The 26,922-nt window shown below is 35.4% G+C and overlaps 1 protein-coding gene across 3 annotated transcripts in view; it reads left to right on the forward strand.

The window, feature by feature from the left end:
• The window catches only part of ema (C-type lectin domain containing ema), a 335,572-nt gene that overhangs the window by 206,055 nt on the left and 102,595 nt on the right, over positions 1 to 26,922 (forward strand). For all 3 annotated transcript variants that reach the window (XM_090407474.1, XM_090407476.1, XM_090407475.1), the window contains exons 16-18: positions 8,025 to 8,179; positions 9,459 to 9,509; positions 23,536 to 23,664. In XM_090407474.1, the coding sequence (XP_090263600.1) occupies positions 8,025 to 8,179; positions 9,459 to 9,509; positions 23,536 to 23,664 (335 nt within the window). The remainder of the gene's footprint in view (positions 1 to 8,024; positions 8,180 to 9,458; positions 9,510 to 23,535; positions 23,665 to 26,922) is intronic.

Below are 26,922 nucleotides of genomic sequence, written 5' to 3' on the forward strand. Positions count from 1 at the left end.
GGAAAAATTTAAAAAACAAGCCATAGATTCAGCCCCTCTTAAACCTTCTATCTGGTTAAGATATGTAGATGTGTTCTCTATTTGGCCTCGTGGCCCAGACACATTAGACTTCTTCCTCAATCACCTCAACAGCCTACATTCAAGAATCCAGTTTACGATGGAAAAAGAAAAGAACAATAGTTTACCCTTCCTAGACACCTTAGTTTACATGCCTTCCTAATGGTACACTTTCCTTTACTGTATGTAGAAAACTTACGCACACACAGGCAGATATATTCACAAACTCTCCCACGACCATCCCACTCAACTATATGGCATTATTAAAACTCTAACCAAGAGAGCCCACAATCTTTGTTCCAGTGGAACTACCCTTGCAACTGAGCTCAACCACATACACAAAATAGTGATCATAGTATTAAAAAAATAATCAGTTCCTTCCCCATTCCCTGGCCATCTCTTCAGGAAGAGTTTAGAAATGTCATCACCATACCCTACATCCTTGGCACATCAGAAAAAAATAGCCAAGATTTTAAAAAAGTACAACCTACACACAGCATTTAAGTCCCACCGCGAACTTGCTACCCTTATCTGTTCTACAAAAGATCAGCTCCCTCCTCTCTCAGTGCCTGGAGTTTATAAAGTACCCTGTTCCTGTAAGCTGGCATATTTTGGACAGACAGGCACATATGCAACCATGACTATGGTCAGTCAAGCATGGCTGACCATGTCTTGGATACAACTCACAGGATCTCTTGGGGAAAAAGTGCCATGCTCCATCACCGGAAATTCAAAAAAGAGAGACTATTTTTAGAATCTGCAGCAGCTCTCAGAAATCAACCAAATTAAATAAATACGGTTGCATTAAACTTCCTAAGATTTGGGAAACATTAATCATCAGAGATCCTACCTTACATTCCAGACTGCCTACAACTGCCCATAGAGGGTGCTCCACCTAGATAGGACTTTAGAGTCCTATCTAGGTGGAGTATCCACACATGGCTTAGTATTGTGTATAACCTAATGTAACATATATACAAATGTGTCATTTGTATATATGTTACATTAGGTTTTTTGTAATCCCTGAAGATTCCTGAAGACGAAATATAGGAAGTATTAAATTCTCTTTTAATCCTTTCTGAGTGCTGTATACAATCCATTAAGCCTGCAACATGAAATCCTGCAGATTCACACCCCTATATGACTTTTTCATATCTGTTATCCATGCCAATAGTTTATAATCCAATCCCATATTCTCCAATTTATGTAATAGTCTTCCATGCTGTATTCTGTCCAATGTCTTAGCAAAATCCAAAAGTATCATGGTGCATCCCTTGTATAACTCAATGTTAACTTTATTTATAGAATGTGAGCAAGTTGCTCAAACATGACTTTACTCTTTGTAAACCCATGCTGTTCATTGACAAAGTATAGATTCTCTGGTTAATGCATTTCTGAATGCAAGTCCTAACCTACTTTTCCAAAATCTTCAACACCACCCCCGAGATACTGATTGGTCGTTAGTTGGATACATTGGTCTTTGCAACACCCTTGCACAATGTGGTTACCATATAGTCTTTCCATTCCTGTGGTATCTTCCCTGTTTTGAGACTCAAATTATATAACCTGGTCAAAGGAATAGCCAGTTCAGCTGTGAATGCTCTTTTTGCATCCATGTTAACATCTCATCAGTTCCTATTGCAGAATTTTTATTCAGTTTGTGCATCACCTCTAGTACTTTCCTCTTCATATACATGAGTTTCTTTATACTGTGAAGAGATAGTGGTGAGTTCAGTGTTGCATATACCAGATTGATAGTGTTTAACAAAATGGTTACTCATTAGTTGAACAATCACTTCTGCATCGGTCATCTGTATTCAGTAGTTATTCTTTCAAATTCAATCTTTCTTTTACTTGCAGTGTAACGATAGAATTATTTGGTTGTCTTTAACTAGCAGAGCCAGTTTCTTTTCATAGTCAGACTTAACTTTCCGTACAACACTTGTGATTCTTCTTGTCTGCTGCTTATAGTTATAACTGACTTCATCCTTATGCACACAGTATTCCTTCCACATAATCTTTTTTTTACTAATCTCTTCCTTAATTAGATTACACATCCATTTCACTCCTACTCTTATTTATTCTTCGAACTCTAGGGAGAATTAGAGTGCAATTTTCTGATAACATCTCATTTAAGCATTTTTTTTTTAAATACTTCCCATGCACTGTTGATATCCTTCCCATCCAGCAACTGTTATCATGGCACAGAACCCAGCATACTCCTCATGTAGTCATAATTTCCTGCTTTGTAATTCAGCATGTAACCTTTTCCTTATGGAACATTCATAAACTTAGCCACTTCTGAAGTGAATACCACATAATCACTCTCACCAACTGGAGACAAAATAGGTAGAAAGAATATTCTGATGACTTCTCCACTATTTGTTTTACAAACATAAATTTAGTGAAAATTTTATCCTGATCACCTCTCTTTGGCCTCAATCCAGCTAGTTCCTCTCCAAGCTTTTCTTAGATATTTCCCAATTTTGCATGTATAAATTTTAAGGACACTCAATAAGAAAATTCCTCTAATTCTCATTGTTTTATTTCCCTTTTTATAGCTAAGTACTATTAGAGCTGTACTCTAGTCATATGGAATTTGACTATGATCAGTCCTTCTGAATTATGCAACATAACCACCGTAAAACTTTTACACCTCCCATATTTGAGCATATCTGGTCAAATATCATCTTTAGCCGTCTTTTTACATTTTAGATTTTGTAGTACTTGAAGTATTGATATGTATTCTGATTGCTTTTTTTTTTTTTTTTTGAGTGCTTTCAAAACTCTATCCGACTTTTGTTTTACTTTTACAATGCTTCGTTTGCATTTTTCTTTGTATTCTGTAAGAGTACAAGCTGGCTTACTTACCAGGAACTTTTGATATGCTTTCTTCTTTTTCTTTACTGCCTCTTAACTTCTCGAACCCACCATGGAGTTCTGATTTTTCTCTCCTTGCAGATATCTTCACCACATACCAGAGAGACATGTGGTGAGGATAGTGCTACATAAGTTTATTACCAACTTCTTATTGATAATTTCCTTCTGAATTTATCTTTCAATTATAAATACATTTCTGACAGCATTAGCATACCATAGTCTTTTTCTTGGTCACTTTCCTGCCATCCTATTAAAATAATTATTTGCTAACCTTCCTTCTCCCATTCTATTTAAGTTACCATATCATCTGAGATTAGTTGTGCTCACACATTCCTGAATATTAACAGTATCAAATTCCTTATTATATGATATCTCCATGGATTCCGAAGACTCATCGTGGGAGACTAACCTATCATACCTCTCCTTAAACTTATTCACTGTCAGGGAACTCCCAACTAATTCTGGCAATCCATTCCACTTGCTCACCACTCTCCATGCAAGAAATCAGGCCTGCACCACTACTTAACCACACCTTACACAACTTCCACGGATGGCCCTGAGTTCATTATTTTGCTTTGCATCAATTTTATGGAGCCTCCATTGCTCAGTCAGTATAGATGAAACCCTTTGGTCAGAAAGACCTGGGTTCATTACCTGTTGATAATGCCTACAAAGTCACCTACAGTCGGAAATGACTGAAAGGGAAAATTCCCCTTTAATATCGTAAAAGTTTTTATCATTTCCCCTCTTTTCTCTTATCAGCTAAACTTTATCACCCACAAACCTTCAATGTATCCTTATAGGGAATATTCCACAGATCTGTCACCAGCTTAGTCACTCATCTCAAAATCTTTTTTACCACCTCCTGGTCTCCAAGAAACACAGACGACCAAATCTGTTCACAGTAGTCAAGATGTGGCCAAATCATAGTCCTATGAACAGGATAATAATAACTTCCCTATCTTTACTTGTTAGCATGTTTTTCAACACCTAAATAATTCTTTGAACCATTTTACAAACTTTTGCAATATGCCCTCTGAACTTCTCTGTCCACTATTATCCTAAAGTCCCTTGTCTCATCAGTTTCCTGCAATCCAGTACTATCAGTATGATACACCATATACAATCTTTTCAACTCAAAGTGCATAACCTTACATTTTGCAGCATTAAATTGATAATCATTATCCTTTTCCCACACATTTATAAAGAGCCAAAGGCTTCATTTTGGCAATGCAAAATTATATAAATTAAGTGGATATTAAATCCAACATCATTTCAAAGCCGAATACAGAAACTATAAACGTTATGTGCGAAAAAATGATCACAGAGCTTGTGGAAATACCTCTATCATAAGGCATAGTATGGCAGGGAACACTGCCATCATACTAAGAGTTGCCCTAGCCTAACCTAATATGAAAAGCACTAACACTAAAAGCACCCATATATTGCCTTGTATTGGTCCATTTTGATATGTTTCACTAGTCTGACAGCCATTTCAAACTCATTGGTTTTTGTCAGAGACTAGGCAGAGAGCAAAAACTGGATAATGGTGCTGAAGCATCACTGAAATAAATGTATTAGCCTTAAGGGTGATTATGTTGAAAAATAAAAAAATAATTTTGAAATTATTAATTTGTTTTTTCATTGTTAGGCCGAGAACTTTTCAGACCACTCTTGTACATCACCTTTATCAACTATTGCTTTCCCTAGTTTTGCATCATTAGCAAATGACTGAATATCCCCTCTTAAATCTTTCCCTATATCATTAATATACAAATTAAATAATTGTGGTCCTAGTATAGAACTTTGAGGTACTCCATTAGCCACCCTCATTCTCCTATATTCCACCCCACCATATACTACTCTGGTGTCTGTCAGCTACCCCCCCTATCCATACTACTAGATTCATATCCATTCCCATTGCTTCAGCTTTTATAATAGTTTTTCACTTGGTATTCTGTCAAATACCTTTGTAAATTCTAGCAATATCATGGTATAGTGATTTTCTTTAATCATTTCAGCTGTCACTTTATTATGCAATGTGAATAAATTATTAAGGCCTATCCTTTACAAAACTGTGCTGCCCACTATAGAGTATTACATCCCTATCTATCCGATGTTAGATTTTACCTTTGACCAAATTTTTCAATACTGTAACAGTCACTCCTTGTATATTTATTGGTCTGTAGTTTGCTACCTCTGTCTTGGAGCTGCCTTTATGCAATGGACCTATCTTATCCTCTTTCCACTCTTCTGGAACACTGCCAGAGCTGAGACTTTGAACAACTTCATCAGAGCAATGCCAATTCTCTTGTATATTCGTGCAGTACGTGGGCTGACATGCTATCCACATATGATTCTGCTATCGATGCGATCTGTTTATTAATTTAATTGTTATCAGAACATTCATGTCTTGGTGTTTTAGCAACTGTCGTAATTCTAACCCAGCTCTTAGATTTATGAGCTAGAATTGGTTCGAATAATGTCTTGTATATAGTTCAGTATTTTCACTGATTTCTCTTTATTCGTATAATTTATTCATTGCACTCCCTATGTGTACTGGTTTTGGTTGTTGTTTTTCTGTATTTAATTTGCAATCTTCTTTAAAAATTACCTCCATAGCACAATTGGAAGAACAGCGGAACATTGCACCCTTCGATTGGAAAAGACCTTGGTTCGATTCTCATCGTGACAAGGGGAATCCTTATCTGGGCTTTTTCAATTGAAGACGAGTTAACCGATCTCATATGGCGGTAGCAGAGTTTTTCATCCAGTGTATAGACAAATTGGCCTTAAGAACACATGCAATTTATAGACAAAAATTACTGTTGTTGTGGATGATGAGTAGTAGATGGTGTTGATGATAGCAGTGTTGTAGTAGGAGAATTAAATTGTAGTGGAGATGGTGAGATGTATTTAGCGAAGTAGAGTTGAGTGCCCTACCATGATGAGTCCTTGGACTCCCTGGAGGTGTCATGTAATAATGAAATTGTGCTTATACCCTGAAGGGTTGTATTTGTTCTATAGATTCTCTATTCAAAATATATCTGATGTCCACATGCCTGCCTATTTCATAGTCTGTCTTTATTTTTTTATAATTGTCTGGACACATTAGCAATGTGTAATTGATACTAGCAGGTGAATCCTAATATCGGGTATGTCCACCTTTGGCTTTGATCACCTCCTGCACTCCATGAGGGAGGCTTTGCACCTATGTGCAGCAGACATCAGGTGGAATGCCTCCATTCCTCTACTCAGAATAGAGAAAAATTCCCAGTGGGTAAATAGAGACAAAAAGCAGCACAGCTTTATGGCATGGGGCATTGTCATCTTGATAGTAACACAGGTCCATTCCATAAAAACTCCACAGTATAGGCTGCACCTGATTATCCAGAATATCAAGGTACTGAGCTTCCTTCATGGAGCCATGGACAATGACAAGTGATCCCACTCCAAACCAACTGAATGCACCCCACACACCATTACTCCTCCACCACCACCAAACAATACACTGTGGTAACAAGCATTCACCAGGCTAACTCCAGACCCTGCCATCAGACTGGAAACAGGTGACCCTTGATTCATCACTCCAGAGTACCATTTTCCACTGGTCAATTGTCCAGTTCACATACTCTTTGTACCAGGCCAGACGAGTCACCTTGTTCTTTGTTGTGATGTTTCGCTTGCATGCCCCTTCTCTTCCATGGAAACCCAGTAAATGGAGTTATTTTCATACAGTATTAGTGCTCACCATGGTGTTAGCACTCTGGAACTCAAGGATGGTTTGTGCTGATTGTAGTCGGTTTGTGCATGTCATCTGTTTTAACACCCTCCTTTTCCTGTCAATTATTTTCAGCAGCCACCCTAAGTGTTTTCCTGCATTAGTGATGCCAGAATGTCTCCATTTGTTGATCACATTGCCAACAGTTGATTTTGGATGCTCCAGTTGAGCGATAATGGCATATATGGATGTGCCACCAATGTTGACAACCCACGATGAGGCCTCTCTTGAAGTCACTGAGTTCACATTGTGTTGTCATACCACCTTTATTCAACTGCTATGATCTGTATACTGATTTTTATGGTAACAAACCTGGAATGTTCCATAACTTCAAATAACAGGGGTGTCTGGATAATTACACACACACATGGCTTATCAAACTGCACAAATCTGGCCTAGTACAACTTGGAATTGAAAACAAAAACCCACAGTATTCAGTGGAAAAACATCAAACCATTACACACATCATTGTTAATTTCCTGATATGTACCCTCATGGGGGGGGGGGGGGCAACTACATGGTTAATTTTACATTATTATTAATCTCCTATCCACAATTTTCTTACAAATTAGGCTATTATTTGTTAGCACAGATCATGCAAACATTTATTTGAAGAAAGTGCTGAAGCCATACTTCATCATCCAAACCTTAATTAAAATGACTGCCTTATCATCCCTAAATTTGGGAAATTATTCTCAATGGTATTAAATTGGCTGTATTGTCATTTAATTATTTTCAACCCAATAGTTTTTAACTTGTGACTGTATGTGTAGAGGAATTCTAATTTAATGCACATGCTCTGCTCTTCTTTTGTTTGAATTCCTTACTATTCTTCATTCACACAGATGTCTTACGATATGCAAAACAAAATATTTCTACAGTAAATAATTTTCTACTGTGATACATGTGCAATTGTATAATTATGGAACTCCACAGGTCTCACTATACAAGAAAGTTAGGATTCTTTATTTTAATACTTCTTGCAGTGCCAGTAGGAATAATTCCTGTTGGCTCTGCAAGTAGTGTTTGAATTCATCATATACAATATCTAAAACCATTTGTGTTAGATAAACCAGGAAATAGTTCTTTGAGGAGGAGGAATTAAAATTACAGTAATATAAAAGAGCTGAACTTATTGGAAATAAAATTGCTTTCTTGTTAGTATTGTTGTTGCAGAAATATTGACAAAATATTTTTTTTTAATTTACACCTGCAAGGCTGAACATCATTTAAGATGATTTTTAAGCTAATTGTAACACTTATTTGAATTTGCAAAAGAAAAAAAATAACTTTCTGAAATTTGTAGACAGTCGTATTCGTCTTGCTACGCTGCAGATGAGTGTTCTACTTCTAAAACAGCTTGTTATAAAGGATGGGCAGAGTTTTCTCCAGGATCGACATCTTGCAGCTGTTGAACAGTATCGAGAAGAGAGCACTCTGATGCTCAGTAATTTCTATAAGGTTGGTGCTTATCTTAATAATTTTATAGGTTTCTCAAAAGAATGGTATTTTAAATGCAATTTTTTTTATAAATATTCAAACTGAATTAACCAATAGTTAAGAAATTTTGGATTATTGAGAAAATTGAGAATTCATGTTTTGTGTTGCTTCATTACTTGCGCATTCTAATCAGTATTTGTCAGATGTTGATATTTAAACACAATTCATTGCATTTTACATGTCATCTATGTGGTACTTCTAGTTCTGACAGTGTTTCCTTTCTTTTTTTACTTCTTGTGTTGATTATGTCTATCTTCATTTTTTGTGGTCCTGTGTTTGTTCCAAATAGCTGACTTTTCACTGTTTGCTTTGGTTCTATGACCAAAACATGTATATGAAATTGCATCATGTTGTACCATCATGTTTATTCTTGGTTGAGGCAAAATAGATAGTTAGTTGTACCATCATGTGTTTATTCTTGGTTGAGGCAAAATAGATACTTAGTTAGTTTGGCTAAGTCCCAAACTGTCATCAGATCCTCATTTATTTGCTACCCATTGGACGCCAATATTATCAAATCTTATATTTCTATCTTTTGAGGCACTTTTTACTTTATCAATCCATCTATATCTTGGTCTTCCTGTGGGTCTTGTTTTTTCTGCCAAGCTGGCAAAGAGCACTTGTTTTACTAATCTTTCCTCTCCCATTCTGTTTAAGTGGCTTTATCACCTAAGATCAGCTCTGTTAACACATTCCTAGATGTTACAATGGCAGGTTCTTTCCTAATATCCTCATTTTTAATGTGATACTGCCATTAATGACATCTGTTAACTCCACTAATCTTTCCCAGAACTCTCATATCAAAGGTCTCCAATCTTTGATCAAGTGTTATTTTTTCTAATTCAGCTCTCAGATCCATAAGTTAAAATTAGTCGGAACACTGGCTTGTATACAATTAATTTAGTGTTTTGAATCATTTCTTTCTTATTCCATATAAATTTATTCATCTGACTTCCTATAGCATTGTTGCTCTTTCACACAGATTTTCACCATTATTCCCATCATAATCCAATTTCCCAAACTCAGTTTAGTCTCATACCAATTACTTTTTCAAGACTCCTGATACCAAACACATTCAAGTGTGGACCATTCATCTTCCAATCCATTCTTCCCTCAAACTCCCACCACACATCTTAAAACTTGCATCTATTCTTTTTATGTTGCTTATGCATTGATATCATTCTTGAATTAAGATTAATGTTTTTACCAGCATGTTAGTGTTATTTTTATTCTTTTATAGAGTGAAGAAATATTTTTAGATATGTTTGAAGATGAATATCAGGAAATGAAGGTATGTGTAAATATTACAGAAATTATATATTCAGATATATATGATTAATCCAAGATAATTTAGATAACAGTTCATTATATAATGATGCTTGTTATAATATGTTTTTAATTAAAGGGAACAAATATTTATGAAATGTTGTGCAGAGTTTCTCTCAGAAAAAACTTTTAAAGGATTAAGTTCAGTTTCAGGCAGTGTGTCCATGCAAGTTTCATTCAATAAAATAAATCCTGTTTATTCCTGTATGTATTTCTGATATTGTATTTCTATCATCTTATGATAGAAATTCCAAGCATGTTGTTCAATATAATTAAGAAAAAGCATTAGATAATATTTATTGCTTCTTAATACAAGCATGTATGAGAGTATATTTTTAGTATAAACTTTTTGGTATGTTCAAAAGTTTTTCATTTGGTGATTTGGTTTCTAAAGTAACCAATATAAAGTAAACCCCCCCCCCCCCCCCACACACACACTAATGAATTTGTAGAATAGATATAGAACAGACAATATTCTATTTAAGCACAATTTATGTGAAGATTGGAAATTAAACATTAAAATACAGGTATCTCTCGATTAATGCGGTTAATTAATCCCTCGATATTACCGCGTATATCAAAATCATGTTAATCAAATCTAATAATCAATGGTAAAAATTAAGTTCATCCATGATTGATTACTGTATTAATAATTCGTTTTATATGGTACTCTTTTAGGAAAGATAAAAAATGCATGCAAAGTAAATGTTTAATAAATACTTGTACCTACATTATTTATTATAATTTTTTTTTTATCAAAAGAAGTTATCAAGAGTCGTTTGAACAGTTTTAATTTTTTTTTCTTATCAGCATAAATTCTACAATAACAAGCAAAATGACTCTCCAGACCTCGGCAAACAAGCAATAAAACATAAAGAAAAAAACAATGCAAATATAACACATGATGGTACAAATTAAGTGGATATTGAATCCAACATTATTTCATGGCTGAATATAGAAACCACAAGAGTTTCGTGCCAAATATATAGGAACTAAAAGTTTCGGCAGATGCAAGCATAAGCAACCTTATGGGCAACTCGGAGTAAAGGTGGAGTAAGCCCCAGATCACTTTCCTTAGTATTTTTCATAATGTAAAGCACATCTCCTAGAGGATGGTATGATAAATAAGCCTTTGGCTCTCTATTTATGTGAAGATTTATCATACATCTCCTAGAGGACGTGTATGATAAATAAGCCTTTGGCTCTCTATTTATGTGAAGATTCTGTAATACATGATGGTTTATTTTCAGTTACAATCTAGAAATTATTAACAAAAAAAAAAAAAAAACTAAACTATACTATACTGACATCAGAGGTTGCTGTATCTCTCAGATACAATTTACTGTCAAATATCACAAACCTTTACATAATATGTATTAAACCAAACTGACAGCGAAAAACAGTGCGGAATATCACTTGTAACATATGAATGCACAGCTATTCATGACCTCCAAGTTATATATATGCTGAATTGTGTAAGAATATTTATATTAAACATTTTACATGTATCTGTCAGATCAGCTGCGAGCACTGCAGGATTAAAGGTGCATTAATTAAAACTCTTTCCGCATATATCAAGGGATTGCCGCAATTAATTTCAGTGCGTTAAGCAAGGGATACCTATATATAGAAGTAAGCTGGTATTGTAGAAGATAATAGAGAAATCAGCCATAGCTAAACCTACAGTATGATTAGACTATTTTCAAACCAATTTTAACATGACTAAAGACACCAAACAGAAAACACACAGGACCCAGAACAGAGTTATGAGGAAAATCAGTTCATATTAAAAATGATAGCATTATTAGATGAACTTGCCAATTAATATTCAAGAATGTGCATGAAGAGCTAATCTAAGATGGTTCAGTCACTTAAATGGAAGATGAGATGAAAGATTAACAAAATTAGTATTTGTAGAAATGGATGGGAAAAAACTGAGATACATGTAGGTTAATGTAGAATGATGAAATCTTGTGTGTCTTTAAATGCAAGATTTGATTAAATGATAGACCTGATAAAATAACGTTGGTCAATAAATTAACTTTTATTTTTCTAACTTAATTTAGATAATTCTAATCCATTTCAAGGTGCAGAATGATGATTACTATCATAATTATCCTGTACCACTCCCCTTCTGAGGGTATGTATATGTATATATACATATATCAAGAGTTTGATTATGAATCCACATCAGCAATCTTGAAAAAAATCATTAATGGAAGGATTTTTGTTTTTTTAAAGAAATATTTATGCTTTTTTGTAAGATTTTGGAATATTTCATCATGAATTAATTAGTAATAATGCTGAAATTTTAAGTCATTGTCAATTAATTGCCCTTTTGTGGATGTGATTCACTGCTTCTCTGGGCATCTAAAGTTCTTGTGACCGGGTTTGCTATGAACAACAGACAGGAAGACAGGTATCATCCATCTTGGTGAACATTAAAAATACATCTGCACTATCGTTAAATCGGGTCTAGCAGACTATGCCTTGGATACCACTTCACACAGGATCAATTGGAAGAAAACAAAAGTGCTACACAGAAGTCATAAGTCAGAGAGATTGTTTCTGGAATTAACAGAAGCTTCAAAACATACTCTAAACCTGAACAAGTATGGCTGTACAAATTTATCAAAAATCTGAGAGATAGTCTTTTTAAGATCTCTTTTTCCAACATAGATGGCATCTAATTAGGACTTTAGTTCGTAATTCCTTGTGTTTTCTATTAAGATTTTTTAAAACAGTACACAAAACAACAATTACCAAATTGTTGTTTTCTGTACTGTGACGAACTGTTTTTTTTTTTTTGCTCTGAAGATGGTGGATATAATATCAACAAGTAAGTAAATAAATTTTATTTTCTTATCATTCTGTGTTATCAATACCGGGAAAATAACATTCTCTGGACATGTAGTAGCATCTTGGAAGTAAATGCAAGCATAGTTAGAACATATTTGAATGTGACTTAACATGTCTTAAGGTTCAGTATTGATTGTTGATCAAGAAGGACTGACGAACTCAGTTCTTACTTGTCCTCAGATATCTTTAAATATCTCATTAATCTATTATATTGCATTTAAGTTACAGGCTGTGAAACAATTGAAGGATGCAGATGCTTGTTAAGCATCTGCATCCTTCAATTGCTTTGAGTATGAAATTGGGGACTAGGATAAAAGTGGGCTCCCATTATTGTTACGTATCCTGTATCTTGTAAAGTTGACTCAATGGGAGAGGGAAAAAGCTAGCTGATAATAGCTATTGTTTTAGTTGTAAGTTACAAATCTGGTTATAGGCCAATTTATAAAAGACCATGTTTGTAATAGATTGTTACTTTTGTAATATTAGCAAACTCTTCTGATTGAACAGAAGGAATTAAATTATCTTATTTGAGATCTTGTTTGAATCTATCTAAAGAGCAGTCCGAACAATTTCTATCTCATATTCATCAATATAACTCATTAACCCTAGAAATATATGGAAACACATTTGTTGAACTCATGTTTGGAAAATATTAAACAGTGAAAAATTCAAAACTAGCTTCACTAAAAATGCTTGTAAGCCTTGAAATTGTTGAGAGGTATTGGTGAATGATTATTTGTACAACAAATCTGAAAATTATGAATTAGTTGATCAACATATAGCAAAGTACTATAAGATAAGACTCAGGACTTCACCAGAAATTTGCTTCTCTTATTGTTACCTGGTACCCTTTTCTTGAAAATCTTGTTAACAGAATGAGCATGGCGAATAGTTCCACCAGGATCATGGTAATACACCAGTGTTAAAGAAATATAGAATGCTAATATGATGGGAGACTACTATTGGTTTCTTCAAAGAAAGACATGCAAATATGTTTACATGGGTGTGCTGAAAAGTTGTGATAATTTATATGAAGGAATTGAGGTAGAACCATGTAACTTACACATTATTCTACCTATTCCCCACAAAGTGACACTCGTTATAACACTGCTGAGTCATTTGCAATCCTCTGAGAAAGTCTTTCCCTTGCAGTACACAAACCAGTGCTCAGTTGCAGATATGATTTCATCACTTGCGGTAAATTTTGTTCCTTTCAAGTGTTTCTTTAAATTTGGGAATAGGAAATAGTCAGATGGGGATAGATCTGCCAAACAGTATGTTAGGCAGACATTGAAAGCCCAAGTTGTGTATTGTCTGTTGGATTTCATGAGCAGTATAAGCAGGTGTGTAAAAGCAATACACCTCTACTCAGTTTTTTTGTTGAGTTGAGTAAACTGCTGCTAACAGTTTCATCTTTGAGGTACTTGGTAGCATAGCATAGGATTCAGAACTTCTTTAGCTGCGGAAATCCTTGTGTTTCCACTCCACTGAATGTGTTTGGTCTTTGGGTCATAGTGATGAAGCCGTGTTTCATCAGCAGTCACAATACGAGCCAAAAAAATTGCACCTGACTCAAAACAACCCAAAATCCCTTGAGATGACAACACATGTTCTCTCTTTTGGTTGGCATTCAAACATTTGGAGACCTACTTTGAGAGCTTCTGCATATCGAAATGTTGGTGGATAATGACTCCAATTCATTCCTGGATATCCAGTCTTTGCATTGTTTTTTGACTAGTATTGTCTATCATCAAGGATTGTGGTATGCACTGCATCATTGTTTTCAGTGTGATCGCTGTTGAATGTCTTCCTGATCTGGGTGCATCTGTTGTCTCAGGGTACCCAGTTTTAAACTTGGCCATCCAAACTTGAAGGCCTGCACCCCTGTGTCTTCAAATTTGTTCACAACCTCTGACATGTCCTCTTATATATCCTAAACAAAAAACAAATTATTTCAATTTGATGAAACAACAGGGCTTAAAAGGTTTTAAGATATGTTCTTTCTTGTGGTTATATTAGTTGCTGTAATATAATTTTTGTTCTAGGTGTCTATCAGAACTTTTCAGCCCCTCCCCCTCCTCCTCTGTATAAGAGGAAACAAAGTGCATTTTTAAATTTTGTGTATTTTTTAACAATATTTTCTTATGTAAATAAAATATGTAAAAATTCAAGTATTTGGATTTTGGTCATTTTTTTAAATTCATTTTGCAAGATACAATTTTTTCCCCTAATTCACTTTTCTCCTTCCCATTATTGAACAAATAATTTGCTAAGATTGTATTTTACATAATTTGAATAAAGAACCATATACTTGGGGGGGGGGGGGAGTCCATTTCTAGATTCTACATGCTGAAATTTATAGAATCCATTTGTTTTTTTCTCAATTACAAAATACTCGATTAGTGGAATAATACAGTTTGTGGAATAAAGTTTATAGGAAATTAGTCATGAAATATTGTTGGACTATGCACATCAGAAAATGATGGCAGTTGAATATTATTGTTAGCAAATATTTCTTGATATAATCTCTCAAGACTTTTCCTTGATTGTCATTGCCATGTTATATTCAGGCAATGACAATCAAGGAAAAGAAGGAGTAGCCATAGTATTCAACACAAAATACGAGGCTAATCTTCTTGAATGGCAGTCAGTCTCAAGTAGAGTCATGTGGGCAAATATGAGAATGGGGAACTGGCAATGAGACTTATTTGTGCCTATGGTCCCACAGAAGGTTCTACTAAGGTAGAAGTGGAGGAATTTTTTGAGGCTTTAGAAAAAGCAACTGACACAATGAAAATGAAAAGTTGGTCCTTGTTGGAAATCTAAATAGCAGAGTAGGAAATGATTGTGAGACATACAAAAATATTTTGGGAAAATTTGGAGAAAAGAGCAACGCTAATAATAATGGTAAATGTCTGTTGGATTTCTGCTCAGGACATGGACTGGTTATTACTAACACCATGTTCCAACATAAAAATGTGCACAAATTCACATGGAGAGAAGAGGCTAGGAATAAGAAAAGTCTCTTTGACTATGTTATTGTTGATAGTGATGTTTTCTCCCTGGTGCAGGACACCAGAGTGTACAGAGGATTTGAAATTGGAAGTGATCACTATTTAGTTTTGAGCAGGATAAAATTGAATTTCATATTGAAAAGAATAACATGTAAGAAAGTTTTAAAGCGAATAAAAGTTGAGCAGCTCTCAGATGTGAGCTGTAGACTAAAATACACAAAGATTATTGAAGGAAAAATGAAAGAGTTTGAGAACAGGAATCAAACCTTGGAGATTCAGTGGCAAACTCTGAAGAAAACATTGATTCTGCCAGAGAGGCATGTGGTGAGGTTATCTGTAAGGATAAAAAAATCAGAACTCCCTGGTGAACACAGGAAGTTAAAGGCAGTGAAGGAAAAGAAGAAAGCATACCAAAAGTTCCTGTCAAATTAGTCAGCTTGTGCTCTTAGAGAATATAGAGACAAATGCAAGAATGCTAAACACTGTGTAAAAGTAGCTAAACAAAAGTCATGGGAGGACTTTGGCAAGAATATAGAAAATAAATATCAGCAAAATATTCTTGAGGTTGTTGAAGAAGCTTAAGAATGGAGGAAAGAGTGCTGTAAAAGGAATTAGAGATGATAAAGGTGACATGAAAACGGGAGAAAAAGATATCCTTGAAGTATGGAGTAATTACTTTGAAAAACTGCTAAATGAAACAAGCAGTGATGACAGCACAGTGGTAAAAAAACACTGATCAGGCATGCAGTCAGGAATACATATCCATATTAGAAGTAGAAAAAGCCATGAAAGGCTTGAAATGTGGAAAGGCAGCAGGAGTAGATGATATTCGACCAGAAATGCTGAAGTATGGTGGTATAAGAGTCTTACAGTGGCTGCACTGCATAGTTCAGACAGCGTGGACAGAGGGACGAATTCCCGATGATTGGAGTAGAGCTCTCATAGTACCCATATATAAAAAGGGAAATAAAACTGCATGTGAGAATTAGAGGTATTTCCCTACTGAGTGTTCCTGGCAAGATCTATGCAAGTATACTTGAGAAACGGTTGAGAAGAATTGTGGAAGAAAAGCTTGGTGAAGAACAAGCTGGATTCAGGCCAAATAGAGGCTGTCAGGATCAGATCTTCACTTTACGACAAATAGTCGAGAAAGCATGGGAATATAACAAAGATCTGTATTTAAGTTTTGTCGATCTGGAAAAGGCATATGACAAGGTGCCAAGAGAGAAGCTATTCAATACGCTTCAGTTATATGATGTCAATGGGGCATTATATCAAGCAATACTTAGTCTTTATTTGAGTTGTAAGTCAGCAGTTAGAATTGAAGGAAGTACAGGAAGATGGTTTAATGTTAAATCTGGTGTGAGACAAGGATGTACATTATCCCCTCTGTTATTCATTATCTATATGGATCACATTATGAAGGAAAGTGGTATTAAACATGATATCAAAATTGGAGATGTTAATGTCAACTCTTTGCTTTATGCAGATGATGTTATACTTCTAAATAAATCTGCTACAAGTCTGCAAGATTCTCTGACTAAATTGAATAGCTGTTGTAATAGATATGGTATGAAGGTCAGCAATAAAAAGACAAAGACAATGAAAATAGGCAGAATCATTGAAAATGTCAACTGTGTTGTGAATGGAGAACCTGTGGAACAAGTAAAACATTTCAGCTATTTAGGCACGATTTTTACTGAAGATGGTAAATTAAATATAGAAATAGACAACAGAATCAGCAATGCTGGTATGGTGGGAAGTCAATTGAATAAATTCATATGGAATAAGAGAGAAATCAGTCGGAACACTAAATTAGCTGTGTACAAGACTGTGTTCAAACCAGTTTTAACTTATGGATCTGAGAGCTTGGTCAGAAGTAAAACACTTGACCAAAGACTAGAGACCACAGATATGATAGTCCTGAGAAAGATTATAGGCATGAACAGATGGCATCAATGGCAATATCATATTAAAAAGAAGGATATTAGGAAAGAACTTGACATTGTCAGCATCCAGGAATGCGTTAGCAGAGCTAATCTTAGGTGGTATGGTCACTTAAACAGAATGGGCGAGGAAAGATTAGCAAAACAAGTGTTCTCTGCCAGGTTGGCAGCAAAACGACCCAGAGGAAGACCAAGATATAGGTGGATTGATACGGTACAAAATGCTTTAGTCGATAGAAATATAAGATCTGATAATGTTGGAGTCTTGACAAGTAACAGACTGATTTGGAGGAAAATTGTAGATAGGAAATTAATAATGATGTAATTTTTTTCATGTAGTACTATCATATCCTGTACATCCCTTGAGGGTACATGGCAGGAATTTGATGATGATGAAGTCTACAGGACACTATTGGAGTACTGCATCATTAAGTTTATATTATTATTAACTTTCTGTTAACAGTTTTCTTCCAAATTCCTCTATGACATTATCCCACTTAGATCTTGGTTTTTCTCTCAGTCTTTTTCATGACATCAAATGTTTGTTTTGATAAGCTTTGCTCTTCAGTTCTGTTTGTCTTAAATAATACCTTATTAATTCTGTTCACAAGTTGCTGATTTCTATATGTATAGAAAGTTTTAGGTGTTTGTAGTTATTCATAACATTTCTTCCCCAGTATAAATAACATCAGAAGGAGGGGGGGGGGGACAACAGTAATTTATTTATTGAACTTACTAATGTTTTGCTGGTTCCTTAACCAGCATCATCAGATTACAACTTACAATTACACAATTGTACCTTTTGACAGAGACCCTTGACCCTATTAACCATGTTTCCCTTCTGACATTTTTGAATTATTCAGATTGACCACTTATTCAGGCCATTTTTCACGAAAGGGAAAATATATGCACGGCTAGATGGAACCACATTTGGTTCCCCTGTTCTCCCCATTAGCCAATTTCCACGTGGAATTTCTGAAAATACTGTGCTCAGTACAGTTACATATAAACCAACAGTTTGGCTGCTCTGTACATTCTCTTCTAACATCTTTGAATTATTTTTTATTAAAAACATTCTCTTCTGACATCTTTGAATTATTCAGATTCACCATATATTTAGGTCTGTTTTTCATGAAAGGCAAAATTATACAAATATATACATTTTTAGTAAATTTTTAATAGCCAACATCCAGAAATACGTACACTGCACTATAGAAGAAAGAAACTAACAATTGAACTGAAATTATACATTGGCTTTATTAGTTGCCCAGATATTTGTAAAATATATAAGAATCGTCTACAAGTCTCACCAGCATTACTCTCTGGCTTCTTCAGGACATGTGTAACGGTACCTGGAACTAACGTTGACTAGTAAAAAAGAACAACGGAGTAGCACGGTCAAATAAATTAAAACGGTGCGTAACATTATAAGCATGGGACTGATAACCATGTCCCATGTCCCATATTGAGCGCGTTATATAGTTTTTTGGTGAAATGAAATTCTGGTAAGCTGAGCGAACTTTTTAGACTTTTCCAGATGTCTTTCAGAATCATTCCTTGATTTCTGTTTACTAGATTTTCTCCAGAATGGAGTACAACGGTGGCTTCTTTGAAGTTTCTACGTCGAAAATCCTCTTCTATATAGGGCATAGAGCTTTTATCCCAATATCAATGGTGGATAGAGAAATGATGGACTAATCCTGAAGTATCTGTTCTGTTGTTGTTTACATCTCCTACATGTTCTTTTATTTGCATTTCCAGGCTTCTCGATGTTTGCCCTATGTAATTTAATCCACAGGAACATGGAAGGTTGTATACACTTGCTTATTTGAAGAAGGTATTAATGCCCTTTGGTGATCTTAAAATATGCCTATATTTTATGTTTATTTTATATTTGTTTGTGAAAATACTAGTGGTGGTAAGTGACGGTAGATGGCATTGGTGTAGATGATGAAGGTAGTTGCGGCTGGTGGATTGGCGAGAAAGAGGGAGAGTTGTAGAGTAGGTACCCTCCCTCGATGAGCCTTTGGACTCCCTGGAGGTGTTTTATGTAATAATAATAATAAGATGAATTGCATGTTAAAGATACCAAGCAATTTTAAACCTGGTTTTACTCCATTTTTTCCCAAGTAAGCAAACAGACAAAATGTCAAGTTTGTGCCTGCAATTGATGCAAGACTAGCTGATCCCACAGGTAGTGCAAGACCAAGGCAACTCGTGGTAAAGGTGGAGCAAGTTCTGATCACTAATCTTAATATTTACCCTTAATGCCAAAACACATCTCCAAGAAGGGGATGTATGATGTTTTGTATTAAAGGCAAGGGGCCACTACCCAGACCAGTTTCGACCTTTATTGAGGTCTCATCAGTTGGAGCCAGGCTAGAAATACCAAGATTTAGTAATGCAGAGCTTGTAAGTATTTTACCAAAACAAGTTACCATAAGGTGTTATAACCTTATTAAATAAAAATCTCAGGAAGAGATATAAATGTAGAAAGTATTTTTAACTTGGGTATAATTATGTTAAAGATACCAAGCAATTAAGGGTAAATATTAAGATTAGTGATCAGAGCTTGCTCTACCTTTACCACAAGTTGCCTTGGTCTTGCACTACCTGTGGGATCAGCTAGTCTTGCATCAATTGCAGGTGCAAATTTGACATTTTGTCTGTTTGCTTACTTGGGAAAAAATGGAGTAAAACCAGGTTTAAAATTGCTTGGTGTCTTTAACATAATTATACCCAAGTTAAAAATACTTTCTACAAAAGATGAATTGCAATTAAATGGTGTTATGCAAATCAGCTGGAAAGATAAAGAAGTCGCATGGTGTGTACACAAGGGATCAAATGAAGGCAGATATGCATCCAGAGAGTGGAACAGATGAAACTGAAGTGTTTTTGGATTGAGAGTAGTACAAGAGATGAAAATGAGAGATTAGAAATGTAGTAGGAACAAGGAAATGGAGGGGGGGGGGTCAAGGTGAGAATAATTTAACAAAAATGGATTCTGAAGGCAGTAATTAATGCATGTTTGGAGATAGTTAACATAAGAATGGCCTTGGATGCATTGGGAAATAGTTGAGTCTGGGGAGATATGGAGGGAAAGAGATTGTAAAAATGAATTGGCAGAAGCAGGTGGGAAATGTCACAGATGAGAGATGGCATTGATATAACTGCTTACAGAAAAAAAAAAATGAGTTTTTGTACTTATTTATGCATTCCAGGCATATCAGAAATAAGGAAGATGGAATTGTTGCATTGATTGAATTTTTTCACTTGAAAATAATTGGAATAATGGAAACATGGTTGGATGAGGATGATATCCTGACTATCATGTTGATGATAGCAAGAAAATTACTGCACAAGGTTGAGATACAATGGGGCGGGGGGGGGGAATAGTGGCAGTAGTTTAGATTCAATGTAGTATGAGGTAGAGGTTGACAGAATGAGATTTAGGTGTTCTTATAGGCCAGGAATGTGGAGAGTAGAGACAAATGTATAAGTAAATTGGTTTAGTGAACAAGAGAATAGTGATTATTGAGTGATTTTAATTATCGTAATGTTGATTGGAAATGAAGATATACCATTTGTGAATAAGGAAAACTAATTTGAGTTCTTGAGGAACTATTTTATCCAATATGTAACAGATGTAAAAGGGTTGAATCTGATCATATCAGAGGATGTAATGACGAATGAGATCTAATTTTCCTTTAGTTGGCAAGCATGACCATAAAGTGATTACCTGGATTGCAGCAAATCATATGAGAACTTCTGTCAGGAAATGATATGATGTTGGAACTGCAAAGCCAGTGATTATGAAGAACTTAGAAGATGACTGGGAGCTATAGCATAGCCAGTGATAGAGGGTGCTTGGACACTGAACAAGAGCTATTTAACAGTGACAGCATCTGAGTGTATTCTGAAAGCGAAAAGGCTAAATAAGGTAGGAGACTAAATGGATGAACAAAGAGATTAAGCATGTGAACTGGTAAAAGACTTTATGTAGGCGGCACAATATGAAGGGTAATAATTAGTTGCATGAATAAAAAGAGCAGGCCAAGACGGTGACTAAGTAAACAAATCGCCTTTTTTTTTACTTCGGATTAGGTTAAAATTTCATTTTTTTCCCCACAAGTAATTATATATATTAAAATTAATATATACAGGTAATTGAATATTTAAATGTTTGAAAAGTCTCATTTATGCAAAAGTTTTATGTAAACTTAAACACCAAAATATAAAATGTAATAAAAATTTTTAGAGCAATTTGTTTTCTTGTTCATTGGTACATTTTGTTAATCCTGCTCATAAAAGGCTGGTATCCTGTAGTACATTACTGCTACTATTACAGGTGTGAGCCAGGTTAGATCAACCCAGAAATCTTTATCTAGAGAACAAACATAAGATGTTTTCTTATACACTACTTGAAAGTTTTTTACCTTGGTTATATTATACATTAAATATACCAAGAAATTATATACTTGGTTTTAATCCTTTACCCAAGGAAGCAAAACAATGTTTTGCACGTGAAATATATTTGCATCTGAGTTACTTCACATCACTACTAAGGCAATTAATGTGAAGTCATTAGTTTTTATATACAAGTAGGTCAGACGTGAATATATTTCATGCACAAAAAATGTTTTGCTTCCTTGGGTAAAGGATTAAAACCAAGTAGATATGATTTTTTGCTGATAAATTACTGATGTTGCCAGAGTTTGGAATCTTACCTAACATTATATTCAGGCTCTGGGCAGTGTTTCAAACCAATGGAATGTGTTCCAGACGTTTGCATTCACTCTACCACTCAGCATGAAGACAGATTTTTGGTTTTAACAGCAAAATGTAATTGATGCACAATGGCAGGTCGGCTTGCAAGTCGACTCCATTCAAGCACAGACATGCAGATTTCTTGACAGACTGGGAAGATGTCTGCAACAAGTAGGCCTATATGCCCAGGGGCATGTAATCTGTTTCCCTTTATCCACAGCCCATTGTAGAGCACATCTTCAGTGGTGTTGTATCCATAAAAATTGAACATTTACTCTTTACAGATGAGTCGTTTTAGACTCCTTTGATTCTAGATGACACTTGATCTACTGTGAAAGTGGTATTGTTAGCATCATGAGAATGTTCTTGAAAGGGATAGATATGGCAATGTTGGGGTCATGTTGTCTGGAGGCATTATGCTTAATGGATTTATTGAGCTACAAGTGCTGGAAAAAAAGACGACTGAACAATATTGCAACAAAGTTCTTAAGCGTCATTTTCAGTTGTTCCAGTGCCCTGTAGGCGAGTAATTTATTTTTATGGATGACAATGCCACACCTCATTGTACACAAGCAGTGGAGATACTTCTGGAGTCTGAGAATATTAATCAAATCTAGTGGCCAGCAAACTCCTCAGAACTCCACATAGACCATGTTTGGGATGCAATAGGGAGATACATAGCTGCTTGCAATTCCCCTATAGAAAACAAACAAGGCCTTATCCTTGCCCTGAAGGAAGAGCAGGCTAGTTTGCCTCAGTAATTCCTGAATTACTTGGTGCTAAGTATGGTATGACATTGCAAGAGCTGCATCATAGTTCAGGATGGACATATTCCATACTGAAATGTCTTTCTGCATAGCATTCTGTAAACCCTATACATTAATTAATTCCTTAATTACATCCTTAAGAAGTAACTTTTGCTAAAAAGTATTGAACTTTAGTTTGTACAAAACGTATAACATTTTTGGGTTAATATAATTTATTAGTATGCTGGAAATTTATGTCCATTGGGCTGTAGTCATGAAATTTTTTCAAATGCAGATAAAAATGTAGTTTACCCTTCACTTTTGGACACCAGTGTAATTTTAGGTCTCACGCTTGCCAGTGAAAGACACTGTCTAGTGTGTGATCTAAAGATTACAAACATACTTGCCCACAGTGTGATTAGATTCTAATCTGTTAGTTGTGAGCAGATATGCCTAACTGCTTTGCTACCCAGGCTGTCAACATGCAATACATTCATGTGTATGTATGGTACATATGGTAAGCTTTGATTACAATGAAGTATTATTTTTAGAATGCACATAAAGAATTAAGTTCATATAAAAGTTTTTCATTATTAATTTCAGAATTAAGTGTTTGTTTTATTGTATTTCTTTAATTCTGTGTTCTCTCTGTTTTCAAGAAAAAGCCATTAAATGTAGAATATCTTATGATGGATGCCAATTTACTCTTGCCACCAACTGGAACACCCATGTCAGGAGTTGAGTTTCACAAACGCTTACCCTGTGGCGAAGTTGAAAGGGCTCGTAGGGTATGTGAACATTTTGTATATTAATCTGCATTTAATTTAGTTATTTGTATCAAGGGGGTGCTTAAGGGTCAAAGCTGTATAACTGAGAGGAGACCTCCACATCGCCTTTAAAGGAATGCGGAGAACCGACCAGGGCTTCTGACCTAATGTCCAATCCTCACCTTCTCGTGGTGCACCCTGTTGGGTATCTACTTGGATACTGAATGAACGAGGATGGGCTGGCAATTTGGGATTTAGCCGACCAAATTGTATTCTTATTGGTTAAACCAAATTAAAAAATGATGGTACAACATGACAGAATTTCGTGCCGGCTGGGACGTCGCCCGATTAAACAAGGTCCCCATTGTTTTCGCCAGGGAACCAGGGCGAACAGTGAAAAGTCAGCTACTGGAACAAATCTGAAAACAAACCCCAACTCAACATCACCAGAGTTAAAGATCGGTACTATCAACGTAAGAAGCCTGAATGGCAAAGAAATGGAGCTAGCTGAGGAATTAGATAAGTACCAGATCGACATAATAGGGGTGACTGAAAGACCAAAACTGGTGAGATCTTTCTGAGCAATAAATACAAAATGTTATATTCAGGCAATGACAATCGAGGAAAAGGAGTAGCCATAGTATTCAACACAAAATATGAGGCTAATCTTCTTGAATGCAGTCAGTCTCAAGTAGAGTAATGTGGGCAAATATGAGAATGGGGAACTGGACAATGAGACTTATTTGTGCCTATGGTCCCACAGAAGGTTCTACTAAGATAAAAGTGGAAGAATTTTTTGAGGCTTTAGAAAAAGCAACTGACACAATTAAAAAGGAAAAGTTGGTCAAGTTGGTCCTTGTTGGGGATCTGAATAGCAGAGTAGGAAATGATTGTCAGACATACAAAGGTATTTTTGGGAAAATTTGGAGAAAAGAGCAAAGCTAATAATAATGGTAAATACCAGTTTTCTGCTCAGGACATGGACTGGTTATTACTAACACCATGTTCCAACATAAAAATGTGCACAAATTCAAATGGAGAGACGAGGCTAGGAATAAGAAAAGTCTCGTTGACTATGTTATTGTTGATAGTGATGTTTTCTCCCTGGTGAGGACACCAGAGTGTACAGAGGATTTGAAATTGGAAGTGATCACTATTTAGTCTTGAGCAGGATAAAATTGAATTTCATATTGAAAAGAAGAACATATAACAAAGTTTTAAAGTAAATAAAGGTTGAGCAGCACTAAGATTTGAACTGTAGACTAAAATACACAAACATTATTCAAGAAAAAATGAAAGAGTTTGAGAACAGCAACCAAACCTTGGAGATTCAGTGGCAAGCCTTGAAGAAAACCTTGATTGATTCAGCCAGAGAGGCATGTGGTAAGGTTGTCTGCAAGGATAGAAAAATCAGAACCCCCACGGTGGATACAGGAAGGTAGAGGCAGTGTTTCGTGTGAAGGAAAAGAAGAAAGCACATCAAAAGTTCCTGTCAAATAAGTCAGCTTGTGCTCTTAGAGAATATAGAGACAAATGCAAGAATGCTAAACAAAAGTCATGGGAGGACTTTGGCAAGAATATAGAAAATAAATATCAAGAAGGTGGCAAAATATTCTGGAGGTTGTTGAAGAAGCTTAAGAATGGAGGAAAGAGTGCTGTAAAAGGAGTTAGAGATGATAAAGGTGACATGAAAACAGGAGAATAATATATCCTTGAAGTATGGTGTAATTACTTTGAAAAACTGCTAAATGAAACAAGCAGTGATGACAGCACAGTGGTAAAAAAACACTGACCAGGCATGCAGTCAGGAATACATATCCATACTTGAAGTAGAAAAAGCCATGAAAGGCTTGAAATGTGGAAAGGCAGCAGGAGTAGATGATATTCAACCAGAAATGCTGAAGTATGATGGTATAAGAGTTACAGTGGCTGCACTGCATAGTTCAGAAAGCCTGACAGAGGGACAAATTCCCAATGATTGGAGTAGAGGTCTCATAGTACCCATATATAAAAAGAGAAATAAAACTGCATGTGAAAATTAGAGGTATTTCCCTACTGAGTGTTCCTGGCAAGATCTATGCAAATATACTTGAGAAACGGTTGAGAAGAATTGTGGAAGAAAAGCTTGGTGAAGAACAAGCTGGATTCAGGCCAAATAGAGGCTGTCAGGATCAGATCTTCACTTTACGACAAATAGTCAAGAAAGCATGGGAATATAACAAAGATCTTTATTTAAGTTTTGTTGATTTGAAAAAGGCATATGACAAGGTGCCAAGAGAGAAGCTATTCAATATGCTGCAGTTATATGGTGTCAATGGGGCATTATATCAAGCAATACTTAGTCTTTATTTGAGTACAAGGATGTACATTATCCCCTCTGTTATTCGTTATCTATATGGATCACATTATGAAGGAAAGTGGTATTAAACATGATATCAAAATTGGAGATGTTAATGTCAGTTCTTTGCTTTATGCGGATGATGTTATACTTCTAAATAAATCTGCTACAAGTCTGCAAGATTCTCTGACTAAATTGAATAGCTGTTGTAATAGATATGGTATGAAGGTCAGCAATAAAAAGACAAAGACAATGAAAATAGGCAGAATCATTGAAAATGTCAACTGTGTTTTGAATGGAGAACCTGTGGAACAAGTAAAACATTTCAGCTATTTTGGCACGATTTTTACTGAAGATGGTAAATTAAATATAGAAATAGACAAGAGAATCAGCAAAGCTGGTATGGTGGGAAGTCAATTGAATAAATTCATATGGAATAAGAGAGAAATTAGTCGGAACACTAAATTAGCTGTATACAAGACAGTGTTCAAACCAGTTTTAACTTATGGATCTGAGATATCTGAGAGCTGGGTCAGAAGTAAAACACTTGACCAAAGACTAGAGACCACAGATATGAGAGTCCTGAGAAAGATTATATGCATGAACAGATGGCATCAATGGCAATATCATATTAAAAACGAGGATATTAGGAAAGAACTTGACATTGTTAGCAGATTTAATCTCAGGTGGTATGGTCACTTAAACAGAATGGGCGAGGAAAGATTAGCAAAACAAGTGTTCTCTGCCAGGTTGGCAGCAAAACGACCCAGAGGAAGACCAAGATATAGGTGGATTGATACGGTACAAAGTGCTTTAGATGATAGAAATATAAGATCTGATAATGTTGGAGTCTTGACAAGTAACAGACTGATTTGGAGGAAAATTGTAGATAGGAAATTAATAATGATGTAATTTTTTTCATGTAGTACTATCATATCCTG

This window comes from Typopeltis vanoorti, chromosome 17 (genome assembly GCF_054136105.1).
Source record: "Typopeltis vanoorti isolate ZY-2024b chromosome 17, IOZ_Tvanoo_1.0, whole genome shotgun sequence".
Lineage (NCBI taxonomy): Eukaryota > Metazoa > Arthropoda > Arachnida > Uropygi > Thelyphonidae > Typopeltis > Typopeltis vanoorti.